The following is a 19,457-nucleotide window of genomic DNA, read 5'->3' on the forward strand; positions in this document are numbered from 1 at the left end:
TTTTACTTTTTTGCAAATACCTCAAAAACGGTGAGTTTTTCTTAAAATACAATGAATTACAAAAATAATCTACATTAAATTTGGAACAAAATGATACCATACAATACCTATCTACAATGAACGGTTCAGGAGATATTGAGGGGTAAATGTGATTTTTTCTTAAAATTGTAAAAAAATTGTTTTTTAAATGGAGAAAACCCATGGACACCCATAAAAAAGTTTCTATTGAGTGCCAAATTGTTCAATATTCCTCCCTTAATATGTGTAAAAAAGTTACACTGATTTGAGTGTCGGATTTGGGAAGTAGGGTTTAAAGAAAATGGGGTGAAAATAGGACTTTTTTTACTTTTTTGCAAATAATTTTTTATAATTCAAATGCAATTTTAAGACATTTTTAATTTTGACATTTTCTCTTAAAAACTACTCATTTAGGAGTTACAACGTAACGTGTTACACTTATGGAAAAAAGGCTTGCTGTATACATTCCGCATCCTGTAGCTCATATACGAATAAGTTTATAGAGAATATGCAAACAACAAAAAAGAGTTAAAATCGCATTTATATCTTAAACAGACCATGAAATACAGAAGGTTCCAATATTAAAGTTAGCTGCCATTTTGGAAAATGGTGGCAATTTTTTTTACAAGGAAATCAATATTTTTATCGTATTTTATTATTTTATTAGAATGTAGTTGAAATTTTTACAACCGTTCATAGTTGATAGGTATTGTAAAATATGATTGTGTTTGAAATTCAATAAAGATTTTTTTTTTGTAATTCATTATATAAAAAAATCACCCTTTACGAGCCTCCCTTTTTGAAAAGCTCTCCTAAAAAAATCAGAGACTCAAATCAGTGTAACTTTATTACACATATTAAGGGAGGTCTATTGAATAAATTAGCACTCTTTAGGAGATTTTTATGGGTATCCATAGTTTTCATGAATTAAAAAAAACTACTTTTTTAGAATTAAAAGAAGAAAATCACATTTACCCCTCAATATCTCCTTACCCGTAAATGGTAGATAGGTATTGAATGGTATCATCTTGTTCTAAATTTAATTTAGATTATTTTTGTAATTCATTGTATTTGAAGAAAAACGCACCATTTTTGAGGTATTTGCAAAAAAGTAAAAAAAGTCCTATTTTCACCCCATTTTCTTTAAACCCTACTTCCCAAATCCGACACTCAAATCAGTGTAACTTTTTTACACATATTAAGGGAGGAATATTGAACAATTTGGCACTCATTAGAAACTTTTTTTATGAGTGTCCATGGTTTTTCTCCATTTAAAAACAATTTTTTTTAGAATTTTTAGAAAAAATCACATTTACTCCCCAATATTTCCGGAACCGTTCATAGTAGATAGGTATTGTATGGTATCATTTTGTTCGACATTTAATGTAGATTATTTTTGTAATTCATTGTATTTTAAGAAAAACTCGCCGTTTTTGAGGTATTTGCAAAAAAGTAAAAAAAGTCCTATTTTCATCCCATTTTCACCCCCTCCCCCCAAACCCGACACTCAAAACAGTGTAACTTTTTTTTACATATTGAGGGAAGTGTATTCAACAATTTGGCACTGGTTTGAAACTTTTTTTTTGGATGTCCCGGTTTGCTCTTTTTTTAAGCTAATTGCACTGTACTAGAAGTTTGTCTCTATTAAACGAGGAGCATTTTCCCTAAGCAGAACACCCTCAATGAAAGACATCGATGATTTCTTTATTTCATCATCACCGATTTAAAAATACCCCCACCGCAGCAAACCTTCAGACTCAATTTGCCAGATTGCATTTTCACTTAACTATTTTATAATTATATCAGATTGTTATTATTTAAATAACATTAGATTTGATTAGTAGCTTTTTGCTGTTACGGGAAAGGTAAACAGGGTTCTTTGATTAAATGTTATTTGATAAAAAATATTATATTTATCAAAATTTATTTATAAACAAACAAACTACAAGAGTTTAACTATCGTCTATAAGAATAAAATTGTAATTTAAATTGGACAGTTTTTGCTATTTCTTATAACCTTTAATCGTACAAAATGCTTTAGTGTACAACGATATTTGTTTTTATGATCTACACGATGGTTGAATACAAATTGCGTGTTTTTATGTTTTAAGGGTAAACACTTGGAAAAAAACTTTTAAGGGTGGAAACTTGTAAATAAAATAATTATTTAAATGTTCTTCCTACCACGAGAGAACTCCCTAAACTATGCCGTTAGCATGTGAAGTACATTTCAACGTAAGTGGTACATCTAAACATTGTCCACTCATTATAAAGAGACATAAACATTACATGTTTTGTGAGTTGTTTATTTGTAGAAATAATTAGTTTACGGTACTCAAAACGTTTTTTAATTCAGCATGCAATTCACCGTTAAATTATAATGAGCCATTTAAACCACGCCGTTTGAACCCGTTATGACCCGTTGTTGGCTTTATTACCACAATGCTTGCATTGGACGGCTCTGAGAACTTTTAAAACGACTTTTTAGCTTTGTTATTTTTAATCGAATTGGCATCCATTGGTTCAATCAAAGAGATCAATTTAAACTTATCTTCAAGTAACCCCTGTGAATCCTGACTTATTTAGCAGAACTGTTTGGATTTTATTGGCTTCTTCACTGTAGGTTTTTGGTTTTTAATAGTTTATATTTGTATTTTAGTGTAATTCATTAAGGAGCGCATCAAGTACAGTACTTGACATGATAATCAAAATTATTAAATTAAATTAAATTTGGTATTCAAACTATAAACACGCAGGCCAACGAGATATTATATTAGGTTGAAAATGAAATATTCATTAAGACTCTACATACATATACACTTAACCCCTCAGTAAAATCTACAACTTTGCATAAATCAGTTGTATGAGAAATTTAATTGAATTTATTGACTAAGGCATATGGAGTCTGTTGATAAACTAACCTTTTTTTTTTGGTAGTTGCAATAGATGAACTACGTTACTTTATCGCGTAAACGTTAATTTTAGTTTGATTTCGAATACAGTACATCATTAATCGGTTAAGTTTAGAACTATAAATTAAATAATATACTGTACAAACCATATATCTTTATACAATCTTGTTCAATTCGTTATCAGACCTCGGTTTTAGAGGTTTGGATATTACCAATCAAAGGCTAGCTTTAATGATGATCCCTGTGTGGTTTAGCACCGCATATATATGGTTTACCCATCTAGAACACGGAAATTAATATAGAGGAATCAATAGTGTGAATACAATTAATCGTCTCTTTTATGGTTTATACAACCGCTCTATTAAATTGACTTTTAGCGAATTTCCCATATAGGGAATAAGCTTTTACCGTAGTACTCATGGTAAGACCTGGACCCGGGACCGATTTACTTTTTCGTTTTGAGGTCCCCATAGGCCAAAAACACCCTCCGTTCAAATTCGTATATATATATACTGTATATATATATATATGTGCCTGTGTCCGTTAGCGCGATAACTTGAGTAAAAATGAACTGATTTTGATGAAACTTGGTAGAACCTACGTTTATTCGAACGAGTTCGCGAACCAGCATGATCGGACTATGGGAACGGGGGTTTATGGGGGGTTTTATGGGAAAAAATTTGTTTTTCCCATTTTTGACTCTAAAAACATAAAATTTCACAATTTCCTTCCAAACTATTTTGTAGAGTTAAAAAAAGAAATAATTTTGTATAATGAAGCGTTGTTGTATGCCTAACGGTTACGGAGATAATTAAAAAAAACTTTAAATTTAAAATTCCCATGTTATTCTTTTGGAGAATAAATCAACTGTTGTAGTTTGTTTGTTTATTAACATATTTTTTTTTTAAGTTTCAGGGTAAATTTTTGTACAAATCCAGCCAGGTAAATGGAAATCCGCTTAGTCTGCAGGTTTGCGGGGGTATTTTACAAATACTATTAGTATATGCAACAACAAATTTGACATTCCGATGTTTAATACTAATCTTAAATAGCTGTAAATAAATGAAAAGTTTAAAAGGTTGAATAAACCTTATGATTCTTAAATTTTGTTGTGTTATCTACTACATTATATTACAAAGAAGAGGTTAACCATATGAATGACTGTGGGTTTGTTCCGAAAACAAAAATTACTGAACCGACTTGTCTGAAAGTGTATGCTGTACAAAGTTAGATAAATAGTTCGATAATTTAGGTATATTCATGTACATAAAATACCCTCTATATATGATATGCATTTTATCATAAGCGGTTCTAAGACCTTGTCAGGGGGGGGGGGTTACCGGTTACCGGAGAATGTTCCACACCCCACAAGAAAAGTGGGGATCTGAGGATAATTTGGGATTTTTAACCAAAAATCTTTGCTATGCTTTGATGTCAAAATGTATGTTTAAATTTATTTCCCAGGGTCCAATGGGGGAGGCTATAGGCACCGTGCCTCCCCCCCTTTAGGATCCCCACTACATTTGGTTGTATAAAACAAAGACATAAACCCTAGTGTTTCTTTTATAAGACGTGTTGAAAAGGTCTAGCGTTTTCTACAGTAGATTTAAAGAAGATTATTCTCTTCTGTGTCCTTATTCTCGTTGCGAAGCATATAGTTTTATATAAAGAATTGTAAGAAATATACATCACCAAGCAGGATTGGTCCGGTTGCTTTGTGTTTCTTGTTTGATGCGAGACGACAGAGGTAAGCTTTGTGTTATCGCACACACGCTACTTGGAGATCAAATCTTGAAAAGAACGGATTTAGTCTCCATTATGCAGCCTTTGTTAAAGAATTTTTGGAATCGCTGATCACGTAAGTATTAGTGGTAAGCATTTTTAACGTTTTAACAAAAATAATTATTCACAATATAATATCCGCATGGTTTCGCCAAGTTCATTTAAGAGGAAAAATACAAATTACTATATTTACTAATTTGGAAGTGGTTTATAGCAAATACTGTGCGACTTACATAAAAATGACGTCATACATACATGATTAAATAGTGACCCTGTATTTGTGGTCTTTTGGTTTGACCTCGTTTTTGTTCTGTGAAATGGGGATTTGACAGTGTCAACTGAATAGAAAAAAGTAGAACAAGGCCAAAGAAAAAGTTGGGCATGTTTTAGCATACTAAAGTTTTACATTCACCATTCAAAGCATTAAACATTTTTTAATATCTAACCAAGTCGTCAACTTGTTACCTAAAATAGTATTTTTCCTTTTCGGAAAGGACAACTTTTACATTTAAAAATTGAGTTGTATTATTCGGTGAATTTATATAACAGAAATATAATGAAAATCGCTAAACCCCGTCAGACATGCATCGGCTATTTCTAACCACTTTATAGTAAATAAACATAATTACACTCATATACCGATTTCATACTGCAAGAGATTTTAGAAGATTGGAGTAAAAAATTCATAATTTGAACCAGTTTATTCACAAACTAAAACCAAGGTAGGAGACAACCGAAGTAAACAACTGTGAAAGAAGCCCCTCAAATGCAACAGCACTCTGAGTATTTCGCAATCTTCACACCAAACTACTGGTCGAGAAAATATATTTAATTCATCGGACGAAATTTCATAACAAAGCAGTATGATTTTAAATTAAAAATTGTATGATATGTTGGTGTTTATGTACATAATATTCGATGCCAACAGAGGTATAATTCCTGAAGCATCATAATGGCGTCAGAAGCGTACATTTGCGTGTTGTCCGTTTCTGATATTAGCTTCAAGCGAAACCCATCACTATTGTGTTTATTTTCCAAATATACATCTCTATTTTACTGGTTTCCCTCTGTTTCAGATTCATACTCTGTGAATGAAATTGTTGTTAAAACCATTGTTATTAAACTATTCACCTATTTTCCAACACATTTCAACAGTAAATGTTGAACATTAAATTATTTACCCGATGAATGAGGTTTTTTTAGGGAGAGGTGGGAAAATGAATTTTTGCACACAGGTGGAGCCTGTAGTGTGGGAATCCAATGGGTTCAAGACCCAGAGACTACTCACTAAAAAACCTCCTTAACACTTCGGAACACTCATTAGCCTGGGAACACTTGTTGCACTTCATCAGAACTAGGCCGAGTTTGTCTACGCCCGAAGGGCTTTTTTAAATAGAGGGCCAGCCTTAACAAGTGACCATGAGATTGCATCACAGCTCTGGAACAGCTTGTTGTGCACAAAATAAATAACTTACTCTGGATCTAGCCGTGAATGGTTACAGGAATAAATGATACGAGAGACAAGTAAGGTATTGAACAAATATGTCAAATATGCGAATAAAACGTGGGTGTAGCATCTCTTATTTGTTTACAAATGGTTCATTTTGGCTGACATATTGACGTTATATATTTAACTTTGAAATTTGGATATTTCTAAATATAACCAGTAGTGATTACTTTCAAATTGCTTAATTAATTTGTTTTTTTGATTTCAGATAGACCCTTTTGGTTGAGAAATCGTGCAAAAAAGGTTTAAAGTAATTTCTGAGTGTAAATTTATTTGTAAATGTTATCTCTTTATTATCTATCGAAAATTACCAGAAGAATGTATTGACTGTTGCTAACTTTAATCCTTTACCAGCAACAGTAAGCTGTTTAGTCACAAATTATTTTGTTCTCGTCATCGACAAAACCTCATATTAATTCTCTAACATCGAAATGTTCCAGTTACTAAGTATTAACTCTCAAACTACTTAGACGTGTTAAGTTTCTGCCACTAATTCAGATCATTATCGTAATTGGTTCGTGATTCTCCTCATTAGAACGGGAGGTTGATGAAGGAGTCCTGAAGGGGAAGGGAATGAAGGAGCATTCTGAAGGAGGGGTGATCCTCTTGCTCCTTGGAGATTAACAATGGATTAGTCCTGAGCTTCTTGGAATTCAGAATCGATACTGACTGAGAAAAGCTGAATAGTGTGAGATCAATTCTAATGCAATTAACTAAACATACAGTTTTTGTCTGTTAATCAATCTATGTAATAGTAGTTTACGCAACGATCGCGTTAAGACAGTCTTTAAGACACGACTACAAAATTTAAGACGAGTGCCTTTAAAACTCCTACGAGTGTCTTAAGGCTAATTACGCTAGTTGCGTACTCTACTTTACCTTCGACTGTTTTCAATTACTAAAAATCACTACTCGTATCTTTTAAGAGAGGTTATGTTTTCGTTTATAACATCTCACTACCACTGGTTGTGATGCAACGACTTGTCCCAACTACTCGCTCATTGTTTAATCAATTAAATTGGTCTTAACAGCTGATAAGTTGACGTTCAAAGTAATTTTACTTCTTTTCTCTCAATCTTTGAACCTCGTTGGCCCAAACTTGTACTGTAAAGTAACAGAACAATACTGCTAATGAGGTAAACAATAATGTTTAGTGAATCTTTTCATTTCTAAGAACTGAATTGAGAAGGCTAGTTGAAAAAACGGTCGTAGATAAATATAATAAAAACTAGAGGTTGTGCAGTGGTCGAAAACGAACGAGTAATTTACAGACTTCTCTATTTTCACCCGACGCTATAAATAAAACATATGATTGGAATTTATTCAATTTGTTTAGATTTTCTGTTTATATTTCGTTGTTATTTCAAGTGATTGACAGTTAGGAGTCTAGATTCAAAAACATCCCCCAAGTTCGTGTCTTGGCATAATAGCAGATTTTTATGTTTAGGTAAATTCGCGTTTACGAGTTTTTTGTGTGTACAAAAACGTCCCATTTCGTTTTAAAACTGTGGCGGCCTTCGGTTGACCGAAATGACCGAAATATCCAGTCAATATACAGCCTGATAATGACTCCATTTGGCGAAAGGTAGTTGGTGAACATGAAAGGGATTAACATAAGCAGGCATTCGCTCCATTTTCAACGACTAATTGGAGTCTAAGACGCTTAGGGATTTCGGTAAAACTAGTTTCGTTTGGTTCAGGTTTAAATCGGATTAGAAAATCATTTGATACACCGTATAGTAAGTAATACCTTTCAATAGCTCGAGGTAATGACGGTTATAAATATCTATGGTCGAGGTATAAAACGATTTAATGGGAAGCTCAACCACTCGAAACTAGTCGAAAGGCTTATAATTCGGCCTTTGTAGAGTGAAGATGCAGGCACTTACTGGGTGAAGTTATTCTGGGTATTGAACCTGTGCTTGCGTAATACTTCGGAGATTAAACAGCGATAATTACTTTGGTTTTGCGGTTGAAATAGATACAAAAAGATATGAGAAAAATATCTACTGTATCAAGTTGGCAAACAAATAATTTTATATTGTATTAAATAATAACTATACAACATTTGAGCAAAAGCTGAGTTTAGTTATCCTACTTAACAACCAGATCACACATAAACTCAGATATTTTATAGGTTTGATTGATTTTAATGTATATGTTTTCTTCGTGAACATGGTGCGTATCTTTTTAAAAAATTTTCTTCAAAAACTTATGGATAACATTCGTTATCAGCTATAAGAAAGTAGGCTACGTAGGTGTAATTTTTTTACTCGTACTATAGATACAAGGTGGAACGATTCAGCCTAAGAACACTTTACATTTTTCAACTATTCGGTCTAATGTAGAGTTTCCCGCAGCTGCTAACTTGCAGACTAGCAAACTTCCATTTGCCCGATTGGATTTTCACTAAAATATTTCCTTAAATAGGTCAAATTTATTCCCTATTTAAATGAACATTAGGTTCGATAACTTAGGTTTTCAGCTACAAGGAAGGTATATAAAGAGTGTTATAGTAAAATGTAATAGCTTAGTAGAAAATAAAAATGCCAAATCTGATCATAATACATCCATAAAAATCAAACTACAAAAGTATAATTTGTCTCCATAAAAAACGGGAGTTTTCAATTTACAGTTTTTAAAATACTATCCGTTATCATCACGCGATAACCACGCTTCAATAGTTTATTTTATATTTTTAAGCTCTAATAAATAAATGGTTTTGAGAGAAGTTGCAAAATATTTGTTTTAGGTGTCAAAAATGTCTTAACTGTCTAAGAAGGATTTTATGTAGTCAGGAACCTAGGTCTGCCAATCAATTTTGTTTTTTACTTTTAAGTTACAATTTTTAAATTGATGCACTTTATAATAATCTAAAATATTGGTGAGTCATGATTTTGTTCGGTACCTTCTAAAATAAAACAATTGTTAAAAATCATTGTAAAGTGAAATAAACACAATTTGCTTACCTGAGCATTTCAGATTTAAGATGAAGCTAAGTAATAAATTGTATTTCAGTTTCCAGTATTTATTTAATTGTATTTAAAGGTAAAGTGTCTGGTTTAAACCTCAATTCTTCATTTTCCAGAAATTGAGTTTAATTCCTACAAGCATCTTTAATTATTTTAAATGTTTAGAACAACTTAAAAATTATTTTTTATGCGATAAAATATATGTTTATTTTTAGGGTTTCAATTGAAATATCCATTAAACCTTAGTCGAAATTATTTATGATAAATAGCGATCGTGTTTGTGAGTTTGAGTGCCAGAATTATGTTACAAAGATTGAGTTAAATTAATTCATTTTGATACACAACCCTTTAAATTACACTTGAAATATTCGTAAATAAAATTACATTAGTGTTGCATTATATTACATTACATCATTCCTATATTCAAATACCCTGCCAACAAAGCAATCTAAGTAATGTATTGCTATACAGTTCGTAACTGGGGAGTGTGTAGGCAGGAGCATCAAAGGCATTTTGCCTTTACAATTTTAACAAATCGACATTTCATTGGATTGAACCGTATCATATTCGTATTGCGCAATCTTCTTTAGTATAATCCAATAATGCTAGGAGAAGGAAATCCGGCTCCAATTTGTTTCGTATTTCTCATATTATTTCTGCATTTCTGATACATAAAATTCTTACGTCAAAGGGCTTTGTTGATATCGGGTTTACACTATCACATGGTAATCATATCGGCCTAAACATAAAGCGAATTTGCTGAATCTTACATGGCTTTATTTAACTCAAGGTGATTAAATATTGTTTATTTTACAATATTGTTGTCGATTCAAAGTATTTAAGCAATCAACTAGTGTTTTAACGTCACCATAAATGTAAAAGTTGCATTGATGAAAATAATTTGTAGAATAATATTTTATTCTTCAAAAATAAATGTTCCCTAAAAATGAGTTTTGAAATGAGGCCAGTAATTTATTGATTGTATACATGAGAGGCTGTAGAATTCCGTTGCAAGTATGAGGTATCTTGATGAACAATACTTTATTGATTTATACATTGAGAGGCTGTAGAATTCCGTTGCGAATATAAGGTAGCTTGGTAACCAGTAATTTATTGATTTATACATTGAGAGGCTGTAGAATTCCGTTGCGAATATAAGGTAGGTTGGTGACCAGTAATTTATTGATTTATACATTGAGAGGCTGTAGAATTCCGTTGCGAATATAAGGTAGGTTGGTGACCAGTAATTTATTGATTTATACATTGAGAGGCTGTAGAATTCCGTTGCGAATATAAGGTAGCTTGGTGACCAGTAATTTATTGATTTATACATTGAGAGGCTGTAGAATTCCGTTGCGAATATAAGGTAGCTTGGTGACCAGTAATTTATTGATTTATACATTGAGAGGCTGTAGAATTCCGTTGCGAATATAAGGTAGGTTGGTGACCAGTAATTTATTGATTGTGTACATTGAGAGGCTGTAGAATTCCGTTGTGAGTATAAGGTAGCTTGGTGACCAGTAATTTATTGATTTATACATTGAGAGGCTGTAGAATTCCGTTGCGAATATAAGGTAGCTTGGTGACCAGTAATTTATTGATTTATACATTGAGAGGCTGTAGAATTCCGTTGCGAATATAAGGTAGCTTGGTGACCAGTAATTTATTGATTTATACATTGAGAGGCTGTAGAATTCCGTTGCGAATATAAGGTAGGTTGGTGACCAGTAATTTATTGATTGTGTACATTGAGAGGCTGTAGAATTCCGTTGTGAGTATAAGGTAGCTTGGTGACCAGTAATTTATTGATTTATACATTGAGAGGCTGTAGAATTCCGTTGCGAATATAAGGTAGCTTGGTGACCAGTAATTTATTGATTTATACATTGAGAGGCTGTAGAATTCCGTTGCGAATATAAGGTAGCTTGGTGACCAGTAATTTATTGATTTATACATTGAGAGGCTGTAGAATTCCGTTGCGAATATAAGGTAGGTTGGTGACCAGTAATTTATTGATTGTGTACATTGAGAGGCTGTAGAATTCCGTTGTGAGTATAAGGTAGCTTGGTGACCAGTAATTTATTGATTGTGTACATTGAGAGGCTGTAGAATTCTGTTGGAAGTATGAGGTGGCTTGGTAACCAGTTATTTGATTGTGTACATTGACAGGCTTTAGAATTCTGTTGGAAGTATGAGGTGGCTTGGTAACCAGTTATTTGATTGTGTACATTGACAGGCTTTAGAATTCTGTTGGAAGTATGAGGTAGCTTGGTGACCAGAAATTTATTGATTGTGTACATTGAGAGGCTGTGGAATTCCGTAAGAAGTATGAGGTAGCTTGGTGACCAGAAATTTATTGATTGTGTACATTGAGAGGCTGTAGAATTCCGATGGAAGTATGAGGTAGCTTGGTGACCAGTAATTTATTGATTGTGTACATTGAGAGGCTGTAGAATTCCGCTGCGATTATAAGGTAGCTTGGTAACTAGTAATTTATTGATGGTGTACATTGAGAGGCTGTAGAATTCCGTTGCAAGTATGAGGTCGATTGGTGACCAGTAATTTATTGATTGTATACATTGTGCGGTTGTAGAATTCCGTTGCGATTATAAGGTAGTTTGGTGACCAGTAATTTATTGATTATATACATTGAGAGGCTGTAGAATTCCGTTGCAAGTGAGGTAGCTTGGTAACCAGTTATTTGATTGTGTACATGGACAGGCTTTAGAATTCTGTTGGAAGTATGAGGTGGCTTGGTGACCAGTAATTTATTGATTGTGTACATTGAGAGGCTGTAGAATTCCGTTGCAAACTGTATGAGGTAGCTTGGTGACCCGTAATTTATTGATTATATACATTGAGAGGCTGTAGAATTCCGTTGCGAGTGAGGTAGCTTGGTGACCAGTAATTTATTGATTATATACATTTGAGGTGGGTTGGTAACCAGTTATTTGATTGTGTACATTGACAGGCTTTATAATTCTGTTGGAAGTATGAGGTAGCTTGGGGACCAGTAATTTATTGATTGTGTACATTGAGAGGCTGTAGAATTCCGTTGCGATTATAAGGTAGCTTGGTAACCAGTAATTTATTGATGGTGTACATTGAGAGACTGTATAATTCCGTTACAAGTGTGAGGTAGCTTGGTGACCAGAAATTTATTCATTGTGTACATTGAGAGGCTGTAGAATTCCGTTGCAAGTATGAGGTCGATTGGTGACCAGTAATTTATTGATTGTATACATTGTGCGGTTGTACAATTCCGTTGCGATTATAAGGTAGCTTGGTGACCAGTAATTTATTGATTATATACATTGAAAGGCTGTAGAATTCCGTTGCAAGCATGAGGTAGCTTGGTGACCAGTAATTTATTGATTGTATACATTGAGCGGTTGTAGAATTCCGTTGCGATTATAAGGTAGTTTGGTGACCAGTAATTTATTTATTGTATACATTAAGAGGCTGTAGAATTCCGTTGCAAGTATGAGGTAGCTTGGTAACCAGCATTTTTTTTATTTATACATTGAGAGGTTGTAGATTTCCGCTGCAAGTATGAGGTAGCTTGATTACCAATACCTTATTGATTGTGTATATTGAGAGGTTGTAGAATTCCGTTGCAAGTGAGGTAGCTTGGTGACCAGTTGTGCCGAGTATCAAGTGGAGTGCTCACAAGTCGTGATCCGATCTCGTCATTATCCACTCCCCTCAATTGATACGCGCTCGCTGATTGCTCATAGTTTAACTCGCTACTGCGACCTAACAGATTTACACTATCTCTGGTCAGTTTTCACACGTCCCAAATAACACTTGGAATTTAATACGCTATCTACATGTAGGTTTTGCGAACAAATTACGTTTTAACATATTAATCAGACGTCCTGATTAATCTACAATCTGCATAGTGGTAACGTAAAGTATTTCATTGCAATACGCGTATATACCTCCTTAACATAGTCCTCATCTGAAAAATAACAGCTCTCAACAGTAACAACATTATTATATACTTATAAAATATTTTGACCTTAACGTTTACTTTTTTTGGAAGAAGATATATTGGTTAAGATGCATATTACACAAGTATTGCGATTGCTCACTGCTTCGTGGATGAAAGAAATTAACTTACCTAATGTTAATACTGAAATCGTCAGAAGGGAAATCCGTTAATATTCTAAGATTTTAAACGGAGATCACATTACTTATTTCGTTATTTCAACTATTAGTCATATTTATATGTAACTGTACTCTATGCTTACAATTTAGAACCACCTAACTAAAGCTCTTTTTTCTGTTACAGGGGTGCCTTTTCTGAAGTGCGACTGGCAGAAAGTCGAGAACATCCAGGTCAGATGTTCGCCGTCAAAATAATAGACAAAAAGGCCCTGAAAGGAAAAGAAGATTCGTTGGAAAATGAAATCAAGGTTTTAAGGAGGTAAGATAAATAGTTGTTCCCTCGTATTTTATTCTCATTTCAGCTTTCTTAGTCTGTGTGTTCTAAATCGTAGATATTGTTAGTTGCTAACTAAATGAACATTTCTTTCTGTAATGTTTGTAGTAAGAGTATTGTGTTGCTTTGTGTTTGTCAGTTTCGCTCTGTGATACTTTTTGAGCGACAGTTCTAAGCTTGCTGCTCTTCAAGGTACGGAACGCTTCTGCAATTTTCAAGGATGTGATGTGTGAATTTATGTATGACAAAAATTACGATTTACAATTTGAGATGCTAAGCGATGTCTTAGTGCTCTGTAATATACATTTGATGATTCATGAATAAAGAAACATTTTGCTATAATGATTTCCTTTTTTTGGTACACAAAACAAGTTTCAGTTTCGACCTTTATATAATTCACGCTCCGTTTTCTCTCAGTAGGACTCTTACGACCCACTCCTTCCTCGAGTGGCTGAAAACGAACTGCTGTCCTTGAAATGCCTCATTTCTTTCTCGAAGTACTCAATTTCCTTGCATGTGTTTTGCGGTTGAGGACAAGAGGACGGCAATTTGCAATCCAGTTAACATCCAGCATAAAATTCCACGTTTACTTTGTTCCAATAAACATTGAACTAAATTATCTCTCACTCAAATAATCCCAAATTGTAAGCCAGTGTTTGCCCCAATAACCAAGCTTCATTTAGTTTAAATCTTGCTGTTTCTCGTTTTCGATTCCGTTCTATTTTATATAATCGGTTTATGCTGTTTTGTAACGCGCCAGTAATTGTGTGGAATTCGTGTCAAGGTCACCATGTCAATGTGTTTGCTATTATTGCTTATACTATTTCGTAATCTAATCAGTGTTTGCAAACAGTGTAAGATTACTTTACCAAGAACATCGTGAGCTAACATCGCATTAGTAACTGTCTGCTGTAATGAACACTGTCCAGTACAGAGAATACAGTTAATCCTATGACAAATTTTGTCCTGTAAAGTAACACCTATGGGACGCCCCAAACAGCAGCAACTAAACAGTAACTCAGGCACAGCAAACCTGCAGGCTAAGCAAACCATCATTGTGATTTATTCGAGTGGTTGGAAAGTAACAGGCCAAAAAATATTTTTGTGTAATCAATCCTTCAGACTACACTTCCCAATACTGTAACATGTTCACGATTCCATTTATTGGAACTTGGTTTCACATTTTATTCACATTCAATAAGATGAGTAATTGGCTACGAGAAATAAATTCCTAAAAATATAAATTAGGGACCCTACAACGATAAATAATAGATGTCCCGAAATTATGATTACTATGGTAGTAGCCGATTCCTTATAGTTTCTAAAATACTATGTAAAATGTTAAAATAAGTTACATTTTTAATTGAAAGCATAATGTTAAACCATCGGCGATGTCATTTGATCGGAAATACTGTACTCACATTTCGTCAGCAGTTGTTTAAAGCGTATTTTAAGAAGTCACTGTATATTTTTGTGTCTACTTATTTAGTTAAGTGTCGAATGTATCATGACAAGTATTAAATATAGCATTAAATAAATATGTCGTATTAAATAAAATTGTTTGCTTTTCGTATTTGCTCATGACAGTTGACACTGTAAGTGACAACCAACATTTTATGAGGCAGATTTTAATTTTTTCGATATTCTACGTTTGTTCCTAGATTAAAGAAGTCCTGTTTGTCCAGTTTGTTAGATACGTAGGTTTTGGATGTATTTAACGATACTTGTCTCTACTTGAAATCTTGGAAATAACTTGTTTTTCCTCCAATAGGTTTCACTCATACTAGGCATAGTTAGTGTAGTGGTTAGAGCAAGATTTCTGTCCTAGAGTCATGAGGTGACATCCCGATAAACACCAACAGCTTTTAATCGTGTGAAAATGCCGGTGGTTCGGAGTCCCACATCCTTATAAAAATCAATAAAACAGTATTTTATGTGAGGATTTTTTCTAATCTGAATAGCACTCCCCCACTAAAGGCCTTAACATTATTTCCTGAAATTAAAACTTAGAGATAAAAATGGTACCATTAATCTGACAAATATTTTCTTTCATTGGCTTGTCAACAGCCCTTATCATTAAGTAAGCGGTGGAAGTAACTGTAATATTCAATGGGGAAAATCACAAAAGCTGCGATAACTTTTGGACCGAAATTCTTACAGCAATGAGGGTTGTAAAATTTTGTTTAAAATTTTAAACACTAAATAAATTTAAACAAAATCATTTGAGTAGTTTTGTGATAATCCGAGTTTTTGTTATTTTATAGGGTTTTATGAGGGAATTGCCATTAAAAATGAAAATTACAAAGAAATTAAAAATTTACATTCTAAATTTCATCAAAATCGGACAACAGGTGTGGGCCATAGCTCTGTAAACAAACACACACCCATAGACATCACTTCGAAAACCACCTTTATAGGTTCAGGGGGGCCCGAAACGGATATCCACCCAAAACTCAATTCGAAAATTTTGACGAGAACAATTCTTTTTCCATATACTACGTAAAGAAAATAAAAAAAATATAGGAAAAGTAAAAAAAAGGTTGAAAAAAACTTTAAACTTTAAAATGGACAGTTGAAGCAATAGTATATCCATATCTAACGGTGGCTAAGTTGACATTGCATCCCAATGACCGCACAATTGAAAATTGACATCAATTGTCGATCGAACATCTCCTTGCTCATACTCTTTCACATAAAGAAACCGTCAATATTTGATTATTTTTATGAAACACGTTTTAAATTTGCACTTGTATAAAAGGGTTTAAACTATTTTTGTTTTAACACTAAACAGTAGATTGTTACTGTGTTAGTAGTCACATACATGAACGGATCTATTTTTCGATTACTCTTTATAGATGTTGAGTTAATAAGCGAGAGGTTAAGTGCATTAAACCAATCCTCACTTTATCTTAAGCCAACAATTTTAGTTGACCTTCCGAGAAAGTTATAAAGCTGTTTATAAGCCTCTACAGTTTCTGTAAACACAAGAGAAATGTTGCTTGAGCTCTACCCCTATACCTTTTATCAGTCACTTATTTATACTATTAAATAGCTTATGATTAATACTAAACTATTTTTAAGTAATAAATTTATAAAACTAAAAAAAAACTAAAAAAATAAAACACACAGATTTTAACAGAACAAAAAAATATTTCTAATAAAAACGCCAATTCCAATTAAATATTTCAAATCATATCTGATTTCATATCATTATTTTTTATATAATAAAATGTTTTATTTTATACTTATTTGTTATGTATACACATTATTGACTTTGTAATTATTTTCATAAAATTTTAACATAGACTACTACCTGATTGAATTATTGTTCCACATAATTTATTGCGATTTTGTTCTATGACATCTCATGGGTTTTAATATACTGTATTCATTTCTAGAATTCCATAATTTCTTTCGATCGCGTTTTATTCTTAGGACCTCCAATTTGCATCCTTTCTTACAATCATTCCTTCCTGACTAAACCCTAAAGGTTTCACTATTCATTTTACATTTTTTAGACCAGATCTCAATTCTATATCCTGTAGCTTAAGTTCCATAACTTTATCATACCACAAACTCTAAGTTTATGTTTCATACCATTATATTACAATCACTATTTTTGAAAATGTTCTTGTATCCTTTAAATATATTAGGCCTAACTTCACGATCCTGCATTTTCCATCCATCAATTTCATCATACCTCATCCCATCATTCAAATACATAACATCGCATTCCTATATTCCAGAGTTTCCAATTTTCTATTTCAACATCCCTCATTCCTAGATTCTCGTACTTGAGTTACATCCTTCAATTTGATTATACAGTACCTCATTCAGTTCCCAACATTTAACTACATCATATCTTATTACTACGTTCTAGAGTTTAAATTTTCTATTCCATTATACTTTATTCCTGGACCCTAGATGAGTTTCATAATCCAATCATCTTACCAGAATATTAGATTTTAGAGTTTCAATTCTTTAATTTAATCATACTTCATTCTTGAATTCTAGAATATGAATATGAATTCTTTCCATATTTCTATTTCATCTTACTTCATTCCCAGATTCTAGAGTTCCATCCGTCAACTTGATCATACCTCATCCAGTTTCCATCACAACTAATAATATCTTATTCTTAGAGTTTCGTTTTTTTCTGTTTCATCATACTTAATTTCTAGACCCTATAGAGGTTGAATTCCACCCTACAACATTCTTAGATTCTGGAGATCCTATTCATGAATTGCATCGTACCTCATTCTTAGCCTACAGAGTATCTATCCTTTCATCCACACCCATCCATGGTCCCTGGGCTTAGAAGAGTTGCTAATAGATGCGACGTGGCCCATAACCTCTCTGCATTATTCAACTGAAGACAGTGTCATCTGAAAAGCAAACAGGCAATAATATGATCGCCAAGGCCATCCCCCAGAGATCGCTAACTAGTTGGTGACAGTCCAAGAAGAACTCAACTCGCAAAACCTCCACCAATTGGAAACTATTTGGCTATAAGAAAAGTAGTTCTTATAAAAAATGAGAATGTTCTCTTCATCTGAGGGAATCATTTTCTTATTTTTGAATAGTGATTTCCTTTTCTCTGCATAATAGACCTATAGATAAAGATGCACTTCGAACCATCGAAATTGTGACATAGCTATTTTCTATTACCTACTTAGACGATTCTTTTACAAGCGTTTGGTAAACGAACATTTTCTCTATGTCTGTATAGGTACCACCACTTAACAATTCATGTGTTGGACAAGGTAAGTATAGACCTTGACCACTACAAATTTAATGAGAATAACTTCATATAAGAAAGTGGATTGGTTTGAATTGTCTTTGTATACACAAATCTACTTAAATTCAGCTTGCAGCCTTCTTTGCAAATCTTTCACCCACACCTTAGTAGATTTTAAAAATCATTTTAAAATTATACTTGCGATGTTGTCTATAGTGAGAATTTTGAACTCAATAAACAGTTTTAAATAATTTTCAATCTTACAAGTATGCAAATGTAGACTATATAAAACATTCTACACAATTGAAAACTACAATTATAAATTTGAAATTAAAAATGATGAAAGTGAAATTAAATATGTTGTTGGAACAGTTATTAATAATATTTGACAAACATTACAAATAAATGTAATCCCACTAGATATTCATATGATTTAATACACAACCATAACTTTATCGCACTAAAAACGTCATATCCAAATAAAGGCGTGGTGTGAAATTCCGATGGAATTTCTTAACACACGAAACCAATATTCACACAATTACCGCATTTTGTCGATAAATTCCATTCGCCTTTCAGTGCAGTTTCGTCTCCATCTTAAGACTAGGATCTCGTAGTGATTGTTCATTGGGGTATGAAATTAGATCGAGTCTCTTAATATAGCAGAGTACTTCCACTTTGATTTATTCCTACCGATATTTTAATACATCAAACATGTCTTTTCCAGCACCTGTTTCATCTTCTGATTAATGTTGTTTTATGGCAAGGGTTTTATTTTGATTACCTCGCAGTTTTGATAATATTTGGCAAAAAAGACAATGATTGCGATTTCTATTTAGCGAAATCGTTATTCGCAGTTCCATGGATCTTTAAAAATCTGTTATTGACAATACAGAGATCTCAACATTTTCTAAATGTCTATGGACCTACACGTGAACTAAGCTAGCACGATTTTAAGAGATATCACTCATATACAAGAGTTAAAGTTGTTTCAGTAACCCAAAATTCACAATCGCTCTCAAATCATAGACCTTTAAAAGCCCTCTCATACAATACCTATGGAGGAATTTATTGTACAGATGAT

The 19,457-nt window shown here is 33.0% G+C and overlaps 1 protein-coding gene across 5 annotated transcripts in view; it reads left to right on the plus strand.

The window, feature by feature from the left end:
- LOC128997764 (calcium/calmodulin-dependent protein kinase type 1-like) overlaps positions 1-19,457 on the plus strand; it is a 158,913-nt gene that overhangs the window by 53,978 nt on the left and 85,478 nt on the right. For all 5 annotated transcript variants that reach the window (XR_008491141.1, XM_054423437.1, XM_054423436.1 and 2 more), the window contains exon 2: positions 13,486-13,620. Coding sequence is in view for 4 of the 5 variants with exons in the window: in XM_054423437.1 (XP_054279412.1) it covers positions 13,486-13,620 (135 nt within the window). In the remaining variant the exon portion in view is untranslated. The remainder of the gene's footprint in view (positions 1-13,485; positions 13,621-19,457) is intronic.

Source organism: Macrosteles quadrilineatus, unplaced genomic scaffold (genome assembly GCF_028750875.1).
Source record: "Macrosteles quadrilineatus isolate MER2022 unplaced genomic scaffold, UCM_ALF_1.0 Scaffold_7__1_contigs__length_78375512, whole genome shotgun sequence".
NCBI lineage: Eukaryota > Metazoa > Arthropoda > Insecta > Hemiptera > Cicadellidae > Macrosteles > Macrosteles quadrilineatus.